This window comes from Bufo gargarizans, chromosome 6 (genome assembly GCF_014858855.1).
Source record: "Bufo gargarizans isolate SCDJY-AF-19 chromosome 6, ASM1485885v1, whole genome shotgun sequence".
NCBI lineage: Eukaryota > Metazoa > Chordata > Amphibia > Anura > Bufonidae > Bufo > Bufo gargarizans.
The window spans coordinates 248,493,811-248,512,400 of NC_058085.1; the positions used below are offsets into that span (position 1 = coordinate 248,493,811).

Below are 18,590 nucleotides of genomic sequence, written 5' to 3' on the forward strand. Positions count from 1 at the left end.
CGCATTGCCGCAATCGCGTTTTAAACTCATGTCGTACCGGTACGTCACGGGTCCTTAAGGACTCGGGAAACATGCCGTACCGGTACGTCATGCGTCTCTAAGGGGTTAAAAAAAGTTTAAAAAAAAGGAAACATTTTGAAAAATATATAGAAAAAAATAAAAGTTCTAATCACTTCCCTAAAATGAAAATAAACAATAAAAAAATAAGCATCATAGGCATCACCGCATCTGAAAATGCCAGTACTATTAAAATATAAAAAAAATTGTCCCATACAGCGAATAGTTTAACCAAAAAGTTAAGTAAAAAAAAATTCAAAATGGCCAATTCGCCATTTTTTCATCGCTTCACCTACCGCCACAAAACGGAATAAATAGTGATTTTTTTATTCAGTGATAAATGTGTTTTTTTTAATCTACTTTTTTCACTTTTTTTAAAACATTTTTTTGACCCAGACCCACTTGGTTCTTGAAGATCCAGTAGGTCTGATGTCTGAATAATACAGTACAATACACTATATAGTGTATTGTACTGTATTTTACTTACACTTTGTCTGAACAGATCTATGCCTTTAGCACATGGACAGCAGGATGCCTGAGAAGACGTCTTGTTGCCATGGGAACCTTCCCCGTCTGCCACAACTGAGCAGACGGGGAAGGAAAAGGAGGGGGGCTCCCTCCCTCTGTGACCCCATCCTGTCTTGGGGCTGCAAAGGCACAGCAGCCCCCCGATGGGAGAGGGAGGGAGCTCCCTGACTGTTAACCCTTTCAATACAGCGGTCCGTACGGACTGAAGTATGGAAAGGGTTAAACGGCTGACATCACAGCACAGATGTCAGCCGTTTATACCAGAGTGTCAGCAATGTGCTGACACTCTGGTATACCCACTGGACACCAATGAATATTCAAGAGGAGGCGGGCGGGGGATCGCACCGCCCTCCTCCCGCAACCCCCCCCCTGCACCACCCGCCGGCATAAAATCATTCAGGGGTGCAGGGGGGATGGGGGGTGAAAAATCTATATTTTGGGCATTTTAAAGTTTCTGATCACCGTGGGGATCAGAAACTGCAGAAAGCGCTGCAAACTGCAGGTCTGAATTGACCTGCAGTTTGCTGCGATCGCCGATACGGGGAGGGGTCATATGCCCCCCCGGCGTTGTGACAGGATGCCCGCTGAATGATTTCAGTGGGCATTCTGTTCCGATTAACCCCCGCAATGCCGCAATCGTGTTTTAAACTCATGTCGTACCGGTACAAAAATAAGCATCATAGGCATCACCGCATCTGAAAATGCCAGTACTATTAAAATATAAAAAAAAATTGTCCCATACAGCCTCTAAATGGCCAATTCGCCATTTTTTCATCGCTTCACCTACCGCCACAAAACGGAATAAATAGTGATAAAAAATAAAATAAATCATATCAATAAAAACTACAGATAGTCCCTCAACAAAATGAGCCCTCACACAGCTCCATAGATATAACTATAACAAAGTTAGGCCTCATGCACACGACCGTTGTTTGGGTCCGCATACGAGCCGCCGTTTTGGCAGCTCGAATGCGGACAGCACTCCGTGTGCTGTCTGCATCCGTGGCTCCGTTCCGTGGCCCCGCAAAAAAAAAATATAACATGTCCTATTCTTGTCCGTGGTTTGCGGACAAGAATAAGTATTTATATTGTCCGCGCCCGTTTCGTTTCGCAAATTGCGGAAGGCAACACGGCCGGCTTCCGTTTTTTGCAGATCCGCGGTTTGCGGACCGCAAAAAACGGCACAGTCGTGTGCATGAGGCCTTAGGCTGAGTTCACACTTCACTGCCTGAAAAGGATACTAAAATAAAAATAATAAATCTTTATTAAATGAGCATTCCGCATCACGGATGCGGACCCATTCACTTCAATAGGTCCGCAAATCCGGAGATGCGGAATAGTGCAGGACGGAAACACTACGAAGTGCTTCCGTGGGGGTTCATCCCGTTCCGCAAAAAGATAGAACATGTCCTATCTTTTTGTGGAACGGGCGGATCGCGGACCCATTAAATTGAAAGGGTCCGCGATTCGCTGCGGCTGCCCCATGGTTGGTGTTCGTGCAATTTGCGGGCTGCAGCACGGCCAAGGGGAGCACGCGTTTGTGTGCAGGAGGCCTTATACAATGGCTGTCGTCATAGACGGTATGGAGTCGTAAAAGGATTATATGTGGAGCAGCAGTAGTGATTTATAAAACTGGGCAATCAGTCTGTTCTACATATATATTTTCTGAAGCGGGAGTCAAAAATAATCTCCATGTGTGAGGCCAACACCTGGCTCTCAAAATACCCTTGGCTATATTGCTATACACTTCCTAGCTTAAAGGGAACCTGTCACCGGGATTTTGTGTATAGAGCTGAGGACATGGGTTGCTAGATGGCTGCTAGCACATCCACAATACCCAGTCCCCATAGCTCTGTGTGCTTCTATTGTGTAAAAAAAAAACGATTTTATACATATGCAAATTAACCTGAGATGAGCCCTGTCCCTGACTCATCTCACATACAGGACTCATCTCAGGTTAATTTGCATATGTATCAAATCCATTTTTTTTACACAATAAAAGCACACAGAGCTAAGGGGACTGGGTATTGCGGATGTGCTAGCGGCCATTTAGCAATCCATGTCCTCAGCTCTATACACAAAATCCCAGTGACAGGTTCCCTTTAAAATAGCTCTTAAAGGGGTTGTTTCACCCAGGCAGCCCCACTGAGGCTAGCATCTCATGCTCCGATGCGCTCCCTTGCCCTGTGCTAAATTGTGCAGGGCAAGGGCTCTTTTATTTTCATGAGCACACTTCTGGGTGGAAACTTCCACCTGGCAGTGTATTCGGTGATGTCACCGGCTCTGATGGGCGGGCATTAGTGCTGCCCTAGCCGTTTTACTGGCTAGGGCAGAGCTAAATCCCTCCCATCAGTGCTGGTGACGTCACTGGGCTTCCTGGCAGCCCCATAGAGAGCCCCGGTACGTCACCGGATCTCCCAAAAATGCCTTTGCCCTGTGCGATTTAGCGCAGGGCAAAGGAGAGCAACGGAGCATGAACTGCTCTGATGCTCAAGTCAGGGGGGCTGCCTGGGTGAAAATGGGGATATGTCCGGGTTTAGCTCTGAACCCGGACAACCCCTTTAATCAATAGGCTTCCTATCTCAGCTCAACGCATTTCGCCAGATTAGTTCTGTCTCACCAGGAGCAGGAAAGTGGTCATATGGCCATGCCAGTGCCAGGACGCGCGTCCTCTCTCTATCAGCAGGGGCAGCGCTGCTTCACCCTTTGCTACCTTATTGCGGCCACTCTACCTCTGCGTGTAATAGCGGCTGCTGTTCCCCTGCTTATGGCAATGAAAAAATGTAAAAAAGTTTTTACTTTTTTGTACTGACCCAGAGATTGAAAACAGTTTTATCGCATAGTGAACACTGTAAAAACAAAACCCATAAAACTGAGAATGAAAAAATAAAAAGGTTACCGCCCCGGCACGGTGTTTAAAACGAAAGCGTAAATACAGAAAATCTCCATGTCAGTGAGGGGTTAAACTTTCAGAGCCACAGTAGGGTTTCACTAAAAGCCACGCAGCCCTCACCGTACCGCCATACACCTTCATCTTCATACCGCATACAGTTTTCTTGCCTGCTCCATACACTGACAGAGCACTGTACACACTAGGGAGATTTATCAAACTGGTGTAAAGGGAAAACGGCATAGTTGTCCATAGCAACCAATCAGATTCCACCTTTCATTTTTTAGAGCTCCTTTGGAAAATAAAAGGTGGAATCTGATTGGTTGCTGTGGGCATAAGCCAGTTTTCTTTTAATCCCCCACCCCCCATTGTTCATTAAAAGGGTTTGTATACAAGTCTATCACCAGTTACATTCATTTCCAGAAACCAAATCTACGTTCCCTTCTGCAGCATCCCGGATCCGGCAGAGAACAACGAACCCCATGCAGGACCCGGGATGCTGCGGATGGGAACAAGGTTGCGCAAGCGCAGTAGGATTCTGAGTTCCACTCAGCAGACGCGCATACCGAGCTGGGGAAAAAAGAGAAGTGGTATCACGTGACTGGAGGAACGGAGCGCTCTGTGATTGGCTGCTGTGCCGCGTGACAGCAGAAAGCGGAAGTTACCGGAGAGGAGCAGCGGGTACGGGTGAGGTGATGTGCAGCATGTATGATACTGTACGCCGTGCTTTATCAGCCTCTCTTATAGCTTCGCGGCATTTAAAGGGAAAGCTCCCCATTCTGTATATTGCTAGGTTGCCTCTCTTAAAGGGACACTTCACATTAACAAACGCTAGTGACACTAGTCACCCCCTATATATTTGTATGCAGGACTGTCATTATACAAAGTCAGACTGGAGAGCTGCTGCAAAGAGTGACTACCACTGGAGGGTATCACGTGATCACTCTGGGGTTCAGCTGTATCCCTGGGAAATATGCAAATGAGCTGTTTGGTGCAATTAGGGCGTCACTGTGTCACCAAAGCCTCTGCTCCTTATCGGGTCCAGCGCTGCCCCCCAGCTCTCAGTGATGGGTCCCGCCAGGGCAAGCATCATGGCTGTACTGTGCATGCGCCAATTCCAGAACACATCTCCCCTCCCACCGAAGGGCTGGCGTTTTGGTGTAATGCTGACGCCCATGTTGCACCAAACAGCTCATTTGCATATTAGAAAATCTATGATTTCTCAGGAATGCCAGCACCGATCAGGATTGGGGACCAGAGCACATGTGACACTTGACTTGGATTACTGTGGAGGTATGTGGTGACAGATTTTCCTGACCACTGGCATCCTTGCCCACCCTGAGATGGTGGCATTATCCGTACACTTATTCTCAAACCTACAGGTCATACAGTCATGACATATCCAATCAATTTAAAGGGGTTGTCTTGTCACCCATTTAATGTGGGAACCTGCGCAGAAATCAGCTGATCCCTTCAGGTCAGACTCCCAGCAAATAGACTATTTTGGCCAGGAAAGCTACCCTTCGCTGCTCATTTTTCCTGCAGGGGAAATGTAGGTTTATATATAAAATAATGGAGGGTTGCGAGCAGGGGCCGCCATTGATGTCAATTTGATCTAATAGGACATATTATTAAGATAAGCCTGCCCCTTTAACCGCAATCACCTAATGTAATGTTAGGCTGGGTTCACATCTGCGCTTTGAACTGTCGGAGTTCACTGTATCTGGCACAGCTGGATACCGCCGTATCCCTATTCACTGTGATGGGATCCGGACGCTTCCCGCACATATGCCGGCTTTAGGTCGGACAAAAAATTCTGCGTGTAGTATTTCTTGTCCATATACGCTGGGTGCAGTGAATTCCGGCAGTCTGTTCCTCCACGGGAATAAACTGCCGGGGTACAAAGTGCAAATGTAAAGGGGTTATCTGAACCCTGAAATGCTCTCCCATATTCCTGGGCCCCACACACACAATGTACTTACCTTGCTCCCCGGTTCCTGCATCGCAGGTGACGCTAGGGAGGCTCATCCCTGTCACCGCCTGCCATTAGCTGCCCCCCCATCCCCGACATCGTTTTCATCTGCGCACGGGGAGATTCAGCGTCGGCTGTGCGGGGACCAGGAGTTACTCAGGTGCCGGGGACCAAGGTAAGTGCTTTGTGCTTGAGGGGCCAGGGCATATGGGGAGGCATTTCAGGGGTCCGATAACCCCTAGGGTTACACTAAAGTACTCACCCTGCTCATTTACACGTAGCACTTGTAGACGCCCCTTTCAGCTAGAGCCCAGGCACTGCATAAGAGGCCATCTCTAAAGGGCTGATTACACATCCCGACGCTCGTTAGTGATTGTCTGCTGGTGTAAAGCTGCCGCCAGACGAGCGATCACTCCTTTCTATACCTTGGAGAAGATCGCTGCTTGTAAATGCAGCACTTTACCCCCACAGATGAGTAGGCAATTGTCGGGAAGGAACACTTCCTTTTTGTCGGGCCTTAAGACAGGGCTGTTCATCTTGAGGCTCTGCCCACATCTTCAGAAGGACATCTGAACATGAGTGCCACCTTCTAATGTTTTCCCTCTTTATGGGTACCTTATAGAGATTCCTATTGTGATCATCACTGTCTCAATGATGGTGATTGCCTGGGCACAGCAGCTGTGTCTGTGCAGTCCCCTGGAGGACAGTTATGGTTGACGTAATGGCTGGGAATGGTCCATGTTTACCCCTTCTGCGCTGTGACCAAAGCCGGTTGTGGTGTTGTGTGACAGTTTCTACTGTCAGCCAGAGCCCATGTTAGGACATACCGTTACTTGTGTACATGTGAGATTAGGCCATCAGTATTTAATATATAGGGGTCTCCCATTCCATGTCTGATCTGTGATTTGTTTCCCTCCAGACATCAGCTATGTGGTTCCTGCTTGTTCTTCTTCCCCTCGCTGTCCGGCTGGCAAACGCAGTGGACAATGAATGGGTACATCTTCCCAATAAATGTGAAGGTACGACCGATATGTAGTTGTAAGGAGAAGTTTCTCAGTCCTTTACCTGAAATTCTCCACCCAGTGCTATTGGTTCTTTGTTTCTGAAAAGCAAATTCGGAAGTTGCACTTTTACAAACATTATCGCTAACAGACAACACAACATAATCATAAGCCCTTATTCACACGTCAGTGTTCGGTCAGTGATTGTGAACCAGAACAGGTGCAGATCTTTCCCTTATACCTGGAGTCTGTGGAGGCTCCAATCCTAGATTTGGCTCACAATCACTGATGGAAATCACTGACCAAACACTGACGTGTGAATAAGGCTTAAGTGGCAGGTAGCAGCCACGCCATGAGCAGTACACTCACTATGGTCATCCAGTGAACGCTGCCGTGTACACAATCAAGAGAACAGCTGTAATATACATATACATTAGTCTAAGGGCTTGATTAAATCATAGTTTTCTACCTAAAGACCAATTCTTGCTGGTATAACTTATAATATGCAAGTAGATGAAGATTTTAAGAATAACAACTTTTCATATTAGTTTTTTTATCCCCAGTTTAATAGGTTAATCATTCATATTTGGACAACTTTTCTGTTGTACTTAGGAAGGAGAAAAATAATCATTACCTTAATAATAACAATTTAAATAGATTTATTCAACTGAAACAATAACATTATAGCATGTTATTTGCTTCTTGTGCAGATCTATTCCACTCCAAACAATCAGAAAAATATTGTTTCTTTTCTATTCACCGAACTTCTTTAAACTTAGCACTGAAGGGGTTGATTCTGTATTCATAGGTTTGTAGAAGTTAGGATTAAGGTATTTTTCTCAACTCTGTCCATGTTATAACATTTATGCTATGAAGAGGCATGTGATCTCTGCTGAGTCAAATTCAGTTTTGAGAACTGCAAAAGTAAACCAAGCATCTGTGATAATATCTTGTAGGCAGAGAAACTGCCCAATAATCTTACAAAAACCTCTGGAAGAGCATGACATTGTGAATGGATTCATGGAATTTATTTACCCCAAAAATTTAACATATACAGCCTTATTCTACACAATTAAAAAACTAATCTTTATTTCATGATGGAATAACCTTTGGATGGTAATATATTTTCCTCAAAAGCATTTTATATAAAAAACAAATCCGGTTTCTTTTTATAAAAAAAATATATATATAATTGATTTTTATCCACCCTGCTAAGGGCTCATTCAGACAGCCGCATGCTATCCGCAACATTGTGGAGCCGTAGAACAGAAGAAAAGGGCCCCATAGAAGTGAATAGGTCTGTGTCTAATCTGCAAAAAAACGGATCCGTGTCTGGCCGTCTGAATAAGCCCTAAAGCCGATCAAAACTGATGATTTCATTTAAAACAATCGTTTATCGGTTTCAATTTCACAACGAACAATCGTTTTAGCCGACCATGGTTAATTATTTTTGTTCGATAGTCGGACGAAAGATCTTTCACTCAAAGAAAGTTTGTGAATGAAAGAGCTTTCTTTGAAAGAACGTTCCCAGAAAGATCTTTTGTCCTTCCCCCAGTTTCATGGAATGTGTATGGGCAGTTAGAATAACTGTAACAGTCAATATGCACTAAAATGTGTATGGCCGTGCCTGCGACACGAACGTTCAGAAGTTTAACCATCGCCCAGCTGCTATCTAATGTGTGTGGCCACCTTAATGGTTGTTGTCAGTTGGGGTGTGCAAATTGCGTTTCAGAGCCAAGATCCAAAGTCGATTTACTTCCCTATTTCGTTATAATGCTGTTCAGAGACCTGTCTCCGTACAGCATTAAAATGTATGGTCTGCACGGAGGCTAAATTTGTAAAGGCCGAAGTCTCGCAAGACTTCAGTGAAGAACGTGGGCCTTCGATTCTACAACTTTAAAAACATTTTAAAACAGGAATCTGAAGTCGGCTTCGGTACCGAGCTGCCAGCTGGTAGAATCGAAGGCTGAAGTTATTCACCAAAGTCTCACGAGTCTCAAATTTCTCCTCCGTGCAACCCATACATTTTAATGCTGTATGGAGACAGGTCTCTGTACAGCATTAAAGCAAAGTTGGGCGGAACAAATCGAGTTCAGCATTGGATCCAAAGCGCAATTCGCTCAGCCCTTGTTATCAGGAAAAACCTTGGCTCTGTGTCACTCATGTCATAGAGAATTGCTGCCATGCCATGGGTGCCCGTATCGTGCATTCCTCCTTCAGGGATGTCTGACCATATCCTATAACATAACATTATAATTTGTGTCCGGTATGAAAGTAAGAAAATGAAAAGCTGCGAAGGAATGTTTATTTTTTCTTTTTTAGCTCTACTTTTCCCCGGTGTTCAGTACTGTGGAAAAGTTTTAGGCAGGTGTGGGAAAAATGCTGCAAAGTGAGAATGCTTTCAAAAATGGAAATATTAATCATTTATTTTTATCAATTTATAAAATGAAAAGTGAATGAACATTATCTAAATCAGATCAGTATTTGGTGTGACACCCCACCCATTGCAGGTACACTTACACACAGTTTTTGAAGGACTTCGGCAGATCTTCTATGGATGCAGGCTTGTTTAGATCATTCTGTCCCTTCATGTAATCCCAGACAGACTGGATGATGAGATCAGGGCTCTGTGTCGGCCATATCATCACCTCCAGGACTCCTTGTTCTTCTTTACACTAGAGATAGTTGTTAAAGGGTTTCTATCACTTCGCTGCACATATTTAGCTGTCAGACACTAGCGATCCGCTAGTTTCTGCTCTGCCCAACCATCCTAATATAATTGCTTTTGGGGCAGCCGTTTTGCTAAAAAAAGAACTTTTATTAATATGCTAATGAGCCTCTAGGTGCTATGGGGGCGTCATTAGCACCTAGAGGCTCCGTCTACCTTCAGAAACTGCCGCCGCCCAGCGCGTCCCTCCAGCCCGCCCATCTCCTCCTGAATGCGATCCTCCTTGTGAGCGTATGTATTCTGCGCATGCGCAGTCAATGTCTGACAGCTTCCCTGCTCAGACATCTCCACTGTGCCTGTTCCTCGGAGCACTATGGCGTCATCGCGCAGGCGCAGTGGAGATGTCTGAGCAGGGAAGCTGTCAGACATTCACTGCGCATGCGCCGAATATAGGCGCTCACAAGGAGGATCGCATTCAGGAGGAGATGGGCGGGCTGGAGGGACGCGCTGGGCGGCGGCAGCTTCTGAAGGTAGACGGAGCTTCTAGGTGCTAATGACGCCCCCATAGCACCTAGAGGCTCATTAGCATATTAATAAAAGTTCTTTTTTTTAGCAAAACGGCTGCCCCAAAAGCAATTATATTAGGATGGTTGGGCAGAGCAGACACTAGCGGATCGCTAGTGTCTGACAGCCAAATATGTGACACCGAAGTGGTAGAAACCCTTTAATGACATTGGATGCATGTTTGGGGTCGTTGTCCTGCTGCAGAGTAACCTCCCTGATGGTATTGCATGAAGGATAAGTATCTGCCTCTACTTCTCATAATTGAGGACATCTTTAATCCTGATCAAATCCCCAACTCCATTTGCTGATATGCAGCCCCAAACTTGTAATGAACCCCCACCATGCATCACTGTTGCCTGCAGACACTCATTATTGTACTAGACTCCAGCCTTTCAGTCAACAAACTGCCATCTGTTACAGCCAAATATTTCACATTTTGACTCATTAGTCCGAAGTACCTGCTGCCATTTTTCTGCACCCCATTTCCTATGTTTTCCTGCCTAGGTGAGTCGTTCGGCCTTGTTTCCACATCAAAATTATTCCAATTCTTCCATGAAGACCACTTCTCCAGGCTTTTCTGAACAGTAAATGGAAATACCAGGGTCCCACTGATTTTTGTCAGTTCTGATCTTATTGGCACTGCTGGACATCTTCTGCTTTCGAGTCTTTCATCTGCTGAAAAAGGTTTCCTTGGCGATCACTGCATCTATGGTCCTCGAGGTGGTCAGGATTGATGTCCTCTTTGCTGTGTCCATCATGCAATACCTCCAGGGAGGTGTCTGATTAGCACCAAATTTATTCTGCAGCAGAACAGTTTCCCCAAACGTACAGCCCATGGACTGTATATTTACCGTGCAGCAAGGAGATAGTTAATAACCCACACCATACTATTACAGCACACTGATCAGGCAGGCACAGAAGCTATGTTTGGTGACAGCCAGGCCCGTGCTTGTGGTTTGACCCCATAGTGGCCAATGCTGACCAACACATCTAAACCTCTTACCCCATCAATTCCCAATTTTACCAGTAACATGAAGTATGATGTGTCAAGAAAAAACAGCCTCAGAATCGCTTGGATAAGTAAAAGAGTTTTTACCACTTAAAGTGACACATGTCAGATTAGGCTTGGTCAGGAAGGTGAAAACTGGTTGTGCCTAGAAGTGGTTAAGAACTTCAGCGTAAAGAAGAACATGGAGTCCTGGAAGAGCTGATATGGTCCCCACATAGTCCTGCTCTCATCAGCCAGTCTGTCTGGGATTACATGAAGGGACAGAAGGATCTGAACAAGCCTGCATCCATAGAAGATCTGTGGTTAGTTCTCCTAGATGTTTGGAACAACCTCCCTGCCGAGGTCCCTCAAAAACTGTGTGTAAGTGTACCTAGAAGATTTGATACTGCTATGAAAGCAAAAGGTGGTCACAGCAAATATTGATCTGATTTTTCTTTTGTTCATTCACTTTGCATCTTGTTAATTGATGCAATAATAATGAACATTTCAATTTTTGAAAGTATTCTTACTTTGCAGCATTTTTCCCCACATCTGCCTAAAACTTTTGCACAACACTGTACATTGACATTGATTTAATGTTAATGTTTATGCACCAAATAATGGCATCTAAGAAAAGCACCACTTCATCCCTTCCCCTGTGCTTTACACTGCAGCTCTGTCATCTCTGCTTGACTGTTGTAAGAGAGAGATTATTAGAGGGCAGTGAGCCATGATAGTGGGGTGTCTTGGGAATCTACCTGGAACGCAGTACCCTCCTGTGTGCCAGTGTCAGCAGGTGTCGGAGTTTCTCTCTTGCAGTCTGTAAATACGTTGCCGTGGAGCTGAAATCCTCATTTGAAGAGACATCACGGAGAAGTGAAGTGATTGATACTCACTATGGCTTTATAGATGGTACCAAGAAGCAAACTAAGATCAAGTACACAAATTCGTGAGTATTCAATTTACTGTTCTTCCAGTCTTGTCTTATCGTACAATCACTGATCACTCTGGGACAATGCAGGATATGTGCCAGTAGTATGGTAGTCAGGGAAGGCTACTGCCTCAGTGCTCAGGTTCTCATCCCTCCTCTCTGAAGTTATATATCTATGGGAGAGGGAGGTTTGCATGTTACACGGTGCAACCATAGTCTTGGCTTCTAAGATCCTCTAAGAGTTGTTAGTTGAGTCTAATCAATATCTTAAAGAAGCACACTGAGTTTTTGATCCCAGGGATGCTCAACCTGCGGCCCTTCACTTGTTGCAAAACTAAAACTCTGCTATTGGGGTATGCTGGGAGTTGTAGTTTTTCAACAGCTGGAGGGCCACAGGTTGGGATTCACAGTTTTACCAGGATAGTGCAGGACAGACCATTATTAAAATAAGGTAGAGGCTCTCGTATATACCTGTTCTATTTGAGGTGTACGTTGTGGATTGTCAGCCATCTTGATTCCTTCTCCCCTTGGATATGATTTTCCTAATGCATCCTACATTTCCCATCATGCCTAGCTTTGTAGAGACAGAGGGGACGGCGTCTCACCACACTGCATTGTGTTTTCTGAGGGCAGCCATGACAGATTAGTGACACAGCTGCTTTCCCCATCACACTGCAGGGTCTCCATGTTCTCCTGTGTGGTGCAGCTTGAGCCTGCCCTCTCTGCCCTGTCATCTCTCTCCCCTGTCAGCTCTTACATGCAGGAGGTAAGAAGACCAGTGTGAAGCTACATCCCATAGAACTTCACTGGAGAGTCGGCACACACAGATAGTACAGACAGGCAGCGGGAGTAAGGAGGTTAACTGCAGCTAATCAAATTTATAGGCCGTTATCCAACTCAATGAACATATCTTAACCCCTCATTCGCTATAAAACGAAAAAGCAGTACAGGGATGAACATGTGCTACTACATTTGATCCAGTGAAAGCCTGAAAAATAGTGCAACGTCCTTCTAGCATGTGTGAAAATCATTTTGTTTCCTTGTTTAAGTTGTTCACAGCATTGAATCTCTTTTTGGATCTGCCAACAAATGGGTGTAGGGCTGCAGTTATCGACTATTTTTGTAATCGAGTATTCTATTGATTAGTCCAGCGATTAATCAAGTACTCTAATTTAAAAAAAAACTAATAAAAAAAGAACGTTTTTCTTTATAAAAACTCATCATCCCCCCTCAGTGCCCTCATCAGCTGCTCTCCCCCTCAGTGCCCTCATCAGCTGCTCTCCCCCTCAGTGCCCTCATCAGCTGCTCTCCCCCTCAGTGCCCTCATCAGCTGCTCTCCCCCTCAGTGCCCTCATCAGCTGCTCTCCCCCTCAGTGCCCTCATCAGCTGCTCTCCCCCTCAGTGCCCACATCAGCTGCTCCCCCCCCTCAGTGCCCTCATCAGCTGCTCCCCCCCTCAGTGCCCTCATCAGCTGCTCCCCCCCCCCTCAGTGCCCTCATCAGCTGCTCCCCCCCTCAGTGCCCTCATCAGCTGCCCCCCCCCTCAGTGCCCTCATCAGCTGCTCCCCCCCCTCAGTGCCCTCATCAGCTGCTCCCCCCCCTCAGTGCCCTCATCAGCTGCTCCCCCCCCCTCAGTGCCCTCATCAGCTGCTTCCCCCCCCCTCAGTGCCCTCATCAGCTGCTTCCCCCCCCTCAGTGCCCTCATCAGCTGCTTCCCCCCCCTCAGTGCCCTCATCAGCTGCTTCCCCCCCCTCAGTGCCCTCATCAGCTGCTACCCCCTCAGTGCCCTCATCATCTGCTCCCCCCTCAGTGCCATTAGGTGCACCCCAGTGCCACCAGCTTGCCCCCAGTACCACCATCTCCCCCTCCTAGCCATGTCCCCAGCGCCAGTGAAATAAAATACTTACCTCTCCTGTAGGGGCGCCGCTCCACAGCTCGTCCATCTTCTCCGCGCACTGCAGCGTCGTGTCATAGTGCACGCTTACATGCACTATGTTCTGACCATGTGTCAGGAGGAAAATGCAGCGCGGTGTGGAGTGCACGGAGTGGTGAGTAATAGCAAGCGCTTCACTCCCGCTCCGTGGTCACATGACACAAACGAATCCTCGATGCAAAAAATCTGCATCGAGGATTTTTTGTGTGTCGAATTACTCGATTCAATCAAGTTATCGTTTCAGCCCAAAAAAGGTGTGACTAACAGGGATCTGTAGAGAAACCTGCACAGTTTACCCAGGTCCCGTTGAAATCAGTGGGTTCGTTTGTGTAATGTATGGACGCGCCAGGTTCTCCTAAATGAGAGTACTGTTTATAGCTGCTTTATGCTCTGGCTTATCAATGAGGGTCCTTCTTAGGCGTCATGCACAATGTGGATTGGATGCGGACCCGTCAATTTCAATGGGGATGCAAAAAATGCAGACAGCACTCCATGTACTGTCCGCATCTGTATGCCCGTTCTTTGGTCCCACAAAAAGGATAGAACATGTCCGTTTTGCGGACAAGAATAGGCATTTGTAACATACTGTGGGACCTACGGAAAGGAAAATGTGGGATGCACACGGCCGGTATCTGTGTTTAGTGGATCCGCGATTTGTGGACTGCAAAAACTGATACGGTCATGTGCATGAGGCCTTAATCAGAGCGTTCCATACATTATGTGACTAATGTCCCCACCTCTGTGACACACTGTAGAGGTAGTTATATGGACAAAGCCATGAAATCTGTTGGAACCACAGGCAGAGAATATGAAGACACATACAGTATACTCCACTGGAGAACAGAAAGTGTACATGTTTGGTGCAGTATTTCCTAATCTACAGGGATATGCGGCATAGACAGGACCGGCATTGTAAGGTAGGAGTACACGAGGACATTAGAGTGTTAGCTTTACTTCTTAAACATCTTGCCGTAGGACATCTCTTACTAATGATTACACACTTGGCTTTTTCCAGGGACATCCGTCTGATAGAAGTCACTGAAGGCCTCTGCCAAAGACTGCTGGAGTACAATCTTCACAAGGAACGTTCTGGAAGTAACCGTTTTGCCAAGGTACTTGTCAGTGTACAGAGGATTATACATATACTCCTGTGTATAAATGAGCATGTGGGTGACAGATGATAATGTTGGGTCTGAGACTTTGATCAATACAGCAAGTAAAGAGTTATCAAAGACTTCTGAAATCATCTGCGCTCCCGCTTTCCGCTTACTTTTGGGCTCATAGATTTTCTACTTTTGGTACACATACTTATGGTGTGCTTATTCAGCTGTTTTCCTTTTTTTCATGAAATACTGACTCGCCATTGTTTAGAAAACTATTTCAGACTTATTAAGACTTCCATAGTGGTCTATCGTAGTGGAGTGAATAATGTAACCAGGTCTAGGGTAGTCGAGAGGTTAAGTAATATTTGATTACCTGTAGTCTAGGGTAGAAGACAGGGTTAACATTTGATTTTATGTTGCACCGCTCAGCCCTCCTTTAGCAAGAGTTATTCTCACTAAAATGCTTGTTAGTATTTAAAAAATGTTTTTTTATTATAGAGCAATGATGAACACTGATGTTCCATATTCCATCTGACCTCAGCACTTTTATTTCACTCAGGGAATGTCAGAAACCTTCCAGACCTTGCATCACCTTGTTCATAAGGGTGTGAAAGTTGTGATGGACATACCGTATGAGCTGTGGAATGAAACGTCTGCTGAGGTGGCTGATATGAAGAAGCAGGTAAGTTCTGAGATAATAGAGGATATGCTTGTGATGGTACCATCTCTGGTGACACCACTGGTTACATCCATGCTCTTCTCATCATCAGTGTGATTTCCTGATAGAGGAGTTTGAAGATGTCATCGAAGACTGGTATCGGCATCACCAGCAAGAGGACCTTACTGACTTTCTATGTGCGCAACACGTCCTGAAAGGGCAAGACAAAAGTGAGTGGTTAATTAGAACATGGCTACTACCTCCTTTCCTAAGGACCATTCAAACTCAAAAGTGGCAGTTTTGAGCGAGAAAAAAAAAAGTTGGCCAAGAGATTTGTTTATTGAAGACAAGACGTAACTTTAAGTTTATTTGACACTTACTGCACAAGGCAGAGCACTATATGGCAGCATGCGGTGCCTATCTGGTCACTCTGTGTGCATCCGTGTAGTGCCCTTTATCAATGTCACTATAATATAGTGTCCACTGGTGTTTTTCATGTGGTTAAAATTACAGGATTTCTTAAATTTGACGTTTCATTTCGGTTATCTATATAAGTATTCATCTCAAAGGAGGCACTGTTGTAACATTGTATTGGCTTTGACCAGGCTGCCTATCTGAGATGTGGGCTGGTAAGAAAGGGGACCCTGGACCTTCATCTGGGAAGAAGAAAACCAAAAAAGGAGAGAAAAAGAAATCCAAGAAGGCAGCAAAAGACTCAAATGGTAAGCGCAATAATGGAGCAATCCCCGAGAAAATGGAAGCTCTGGAGACTAAGCTTCCTCAAAGCAGATCTAGTGACGAGCTCTGACACTGCCTCCAGCTGGAAAGAAATTGGACTGGTTAAGATGGCGCCTTCAACCTAGGCACGATGCCTCTGGGTTCTATTCCCTGCATATCCCTGTTATTGATAACACTGCCTCCTTCCTATTTAAGTCAGCTGGTTTTATGGAAGGATACGGGAAGAACGGTGAAGACCATATGCACATCATGTCTAGGCTCTGAGGATGGACCCCATAGATCAGGCATGCTCAACCTACGGTCCTCCAGCTGTTGTAAAACTACAACTCTCACAATTCCCTGCTGTAGGCTGTTCGGGCATGCTGGGAGTTGTAGTTTTGCAACAGCTGGAGGGCTGGAGGTTGAGCATGCCTGCTATAGATAATATATGTAATTACTCTGAAGTGCTGATTCTGTTTTTAGATTCTCTGACTTAAAGTGACTGGCCATCTTTTTTTCTACATAGGTCAGTATTTATGTGCTGGCATATAATGAAGTTCTGTTTGCTTTCACTCACCACTAGGGGGAGCTTGTTGTATATTGTTATGCAATTGAATTAAAACCATAAACGGTATGCAGTAAGCTCCCTCTAGTGGTGACTGCAGACATACAGAAATTAAGTATATAAAGGGGTTTCCGGTTACATCACATTATCCCCTATCCACAGGATAGGGAATAACTTTCAGATCAGTTGGTTCCAACCACTGGGACTTGCACTAATCACTAGAATATGGGCTCTGTACTCTGCTAGGACCTCAAAAATAAATGGAGCAGCAGCAGATCAAGAATACACACTGCCGTTCCATTCATCTCTATAGTACTGCCAGAAAGAGCCGAGCACTTGTACTTGGCTGTCTCCCCGGGAGGTCTTGGAAGACCCTTTTACCTTCACATGTACAGAAGAGGTCTATCATAAGTTCTGAGCCAGGCTGCCTCCAGTATTATTACACTGTTACATTTAGTAGAGCTCATGTCATCTTACATCTTTGACTGGTTATTTCTCTATCACTTACTTTTCTGCGACTCCTACCCTCATATCCATCACATTTCCCCTCTATGCCCATCAGTATTCCGTTTACCATTCTTTTCTCTCCTTTGTCTCTCGCCGCTCTCCTCGCTGTTTTTCTAGAATATTCTTGCCCAGTGTCCTGTGAGTTTCTTGTGTGTTGGTTTTCAACTGATCATGACTTTCTGTTCTGCAGACTGGTGTTATTTTCTTACATTAAAATAAAGATATAAGTAATAAATGTTTGAGTTTTATCTGTCCAGGCTGGCATACGTTACATGGGTGGAAATTTGCGCAATTACGGTATATGATGTGTTGTATGAAAGTGTGACTCAAAATTGGATACATAGTCCAAAATGCGGAAATGAGGTGTCAGAATCGTAACTGGCAGCACCACTTTATTGTAAATAGGGTCTTAGTTTCCTGTCTGGCAATGTAGTGGAGATAAGCGATTAAATATGTAAGGTTAGTCGCTCTTATGTTTTAACCCCTTAAGAATGTGGCCTATTTTGGACTTCAGGACATGGCAATTTCTTTTACTCCATACTTCAAAAGACATAGGGCCAGATTTATCATTAGCTCAAGTCAGAATAATGGAGTCAGAAAGTTGCAAATTTTTGCGCAATCACTAAAACTGCGCAAAAATTTGCAACTTTCTCCTGCTCTGCACTATGCTCGCCAGTTTTCTGAAAGTGGGCGTGTTTTCCTATGTAAATGAATCTCTAGACAGATTTACTATTGGGACTATTTAAAAAGTCGCAAAAGAATGCGCAATTTCACTCCAGTGAGGACCATGCTTATCTTATGAGACTTTTTAATAGAACATGCAACTTTTTCGTAAAGATGTGTGACTTTTGTAAAGCTGCTTACTGACGGATAAACTGCTACCGTCAAACCACATTTATTACAGTCTTAAAGGGCCAATCATAAATCTGACTTGGCTAAAACTGACTTTAGCCATATGTGAAAGTGGAGTGAGCTGTCAGTCATGATAAATCTGGCCTATAATTTTTAAAAATTTTCTTCCTCAGCATGTGAGGACTTGATTTTTCAAGGGACATGTAATTATTTTTAACCCTTAGGATACTGGAGTTTTTTCATTTTTGCGTGTTCATTTTAGTTCCCTATTTTCCTTGAGCCATAACTTTTTTTTATATTTCTGTTCAAATAGCTGTATGAGGGCTTATTTTATGTGGGACAAGTTGTATTTTCCAACGCCACCATTTAATATGGCATACAATATAGTGAGAAGCGGGAAAAAAACACAATTCCTCCACTGTTTTACGTGTTTTGTTCCCACGGCGTTCCGTTTGCGGCAAAATTGACCTGTGCTTTTCATTCTCTGGGTCAGTACGATTCCAACGATACCACATATGTATATGTTTTTATGTCTAAATAGTGTAAAAATAAATTTAAACTTTGAGAACATATTTCTTTTTTACATCCCCATATTCTGACCCCCATATCTTTTTTATAGTTATATCTTCTGAGCTGATACTCACAAAATGGTATCAG

General features: G+C 44.8%; 1 protein-coding gene across 5 annotated transcripts; it reads left to right on the plus strand.

The window, feature by feature from the left end:
* The first annotated feature begins 4,105 nt into the window (after window positions 1–4,105).
* CNPY3 (canopy FGF signaling regulator 3) lies at window positions 4,106–17,316 on the plus strand. Of its 5 annotated transcripts, none has more exons than XM_044297441.1 (7): window positions 4,106–4,156; window positions 6,367–6,466; window positions 11,488–11,617; window positions 14,547–14,643; window positions 15,194–15,316; window positions 15,405–15,522; window positions 15,898–17,316. In XM_044297441.1, exons 2-7 carry the CDS (start codon window positions 6,376–6,378, stop codon window positions 16,098–16,100), a joined length of 762 nt encoding a protein of 253 aa, XP_044153376.1. In that variant the 5' UTR covers window positions 4,106–4,156; window positions 6,367–6,375; the 3' UTR covers window positions 16,101–17,316. The 5 variants fall into 5 exon arrangements, with proteins under 5 accessions (XP_044153376.1, XP_044153375.1, XP_044153378.1 ...); XM_044297440.1 differs by having other exon boundaries at window positions 4,108–4,162; XM_044297443.1 differs by having other exon boundaries at window positions 4,111–4,167.
* Window positions 17,317–18,590: the final 1,274 nt, after the last annotated feature.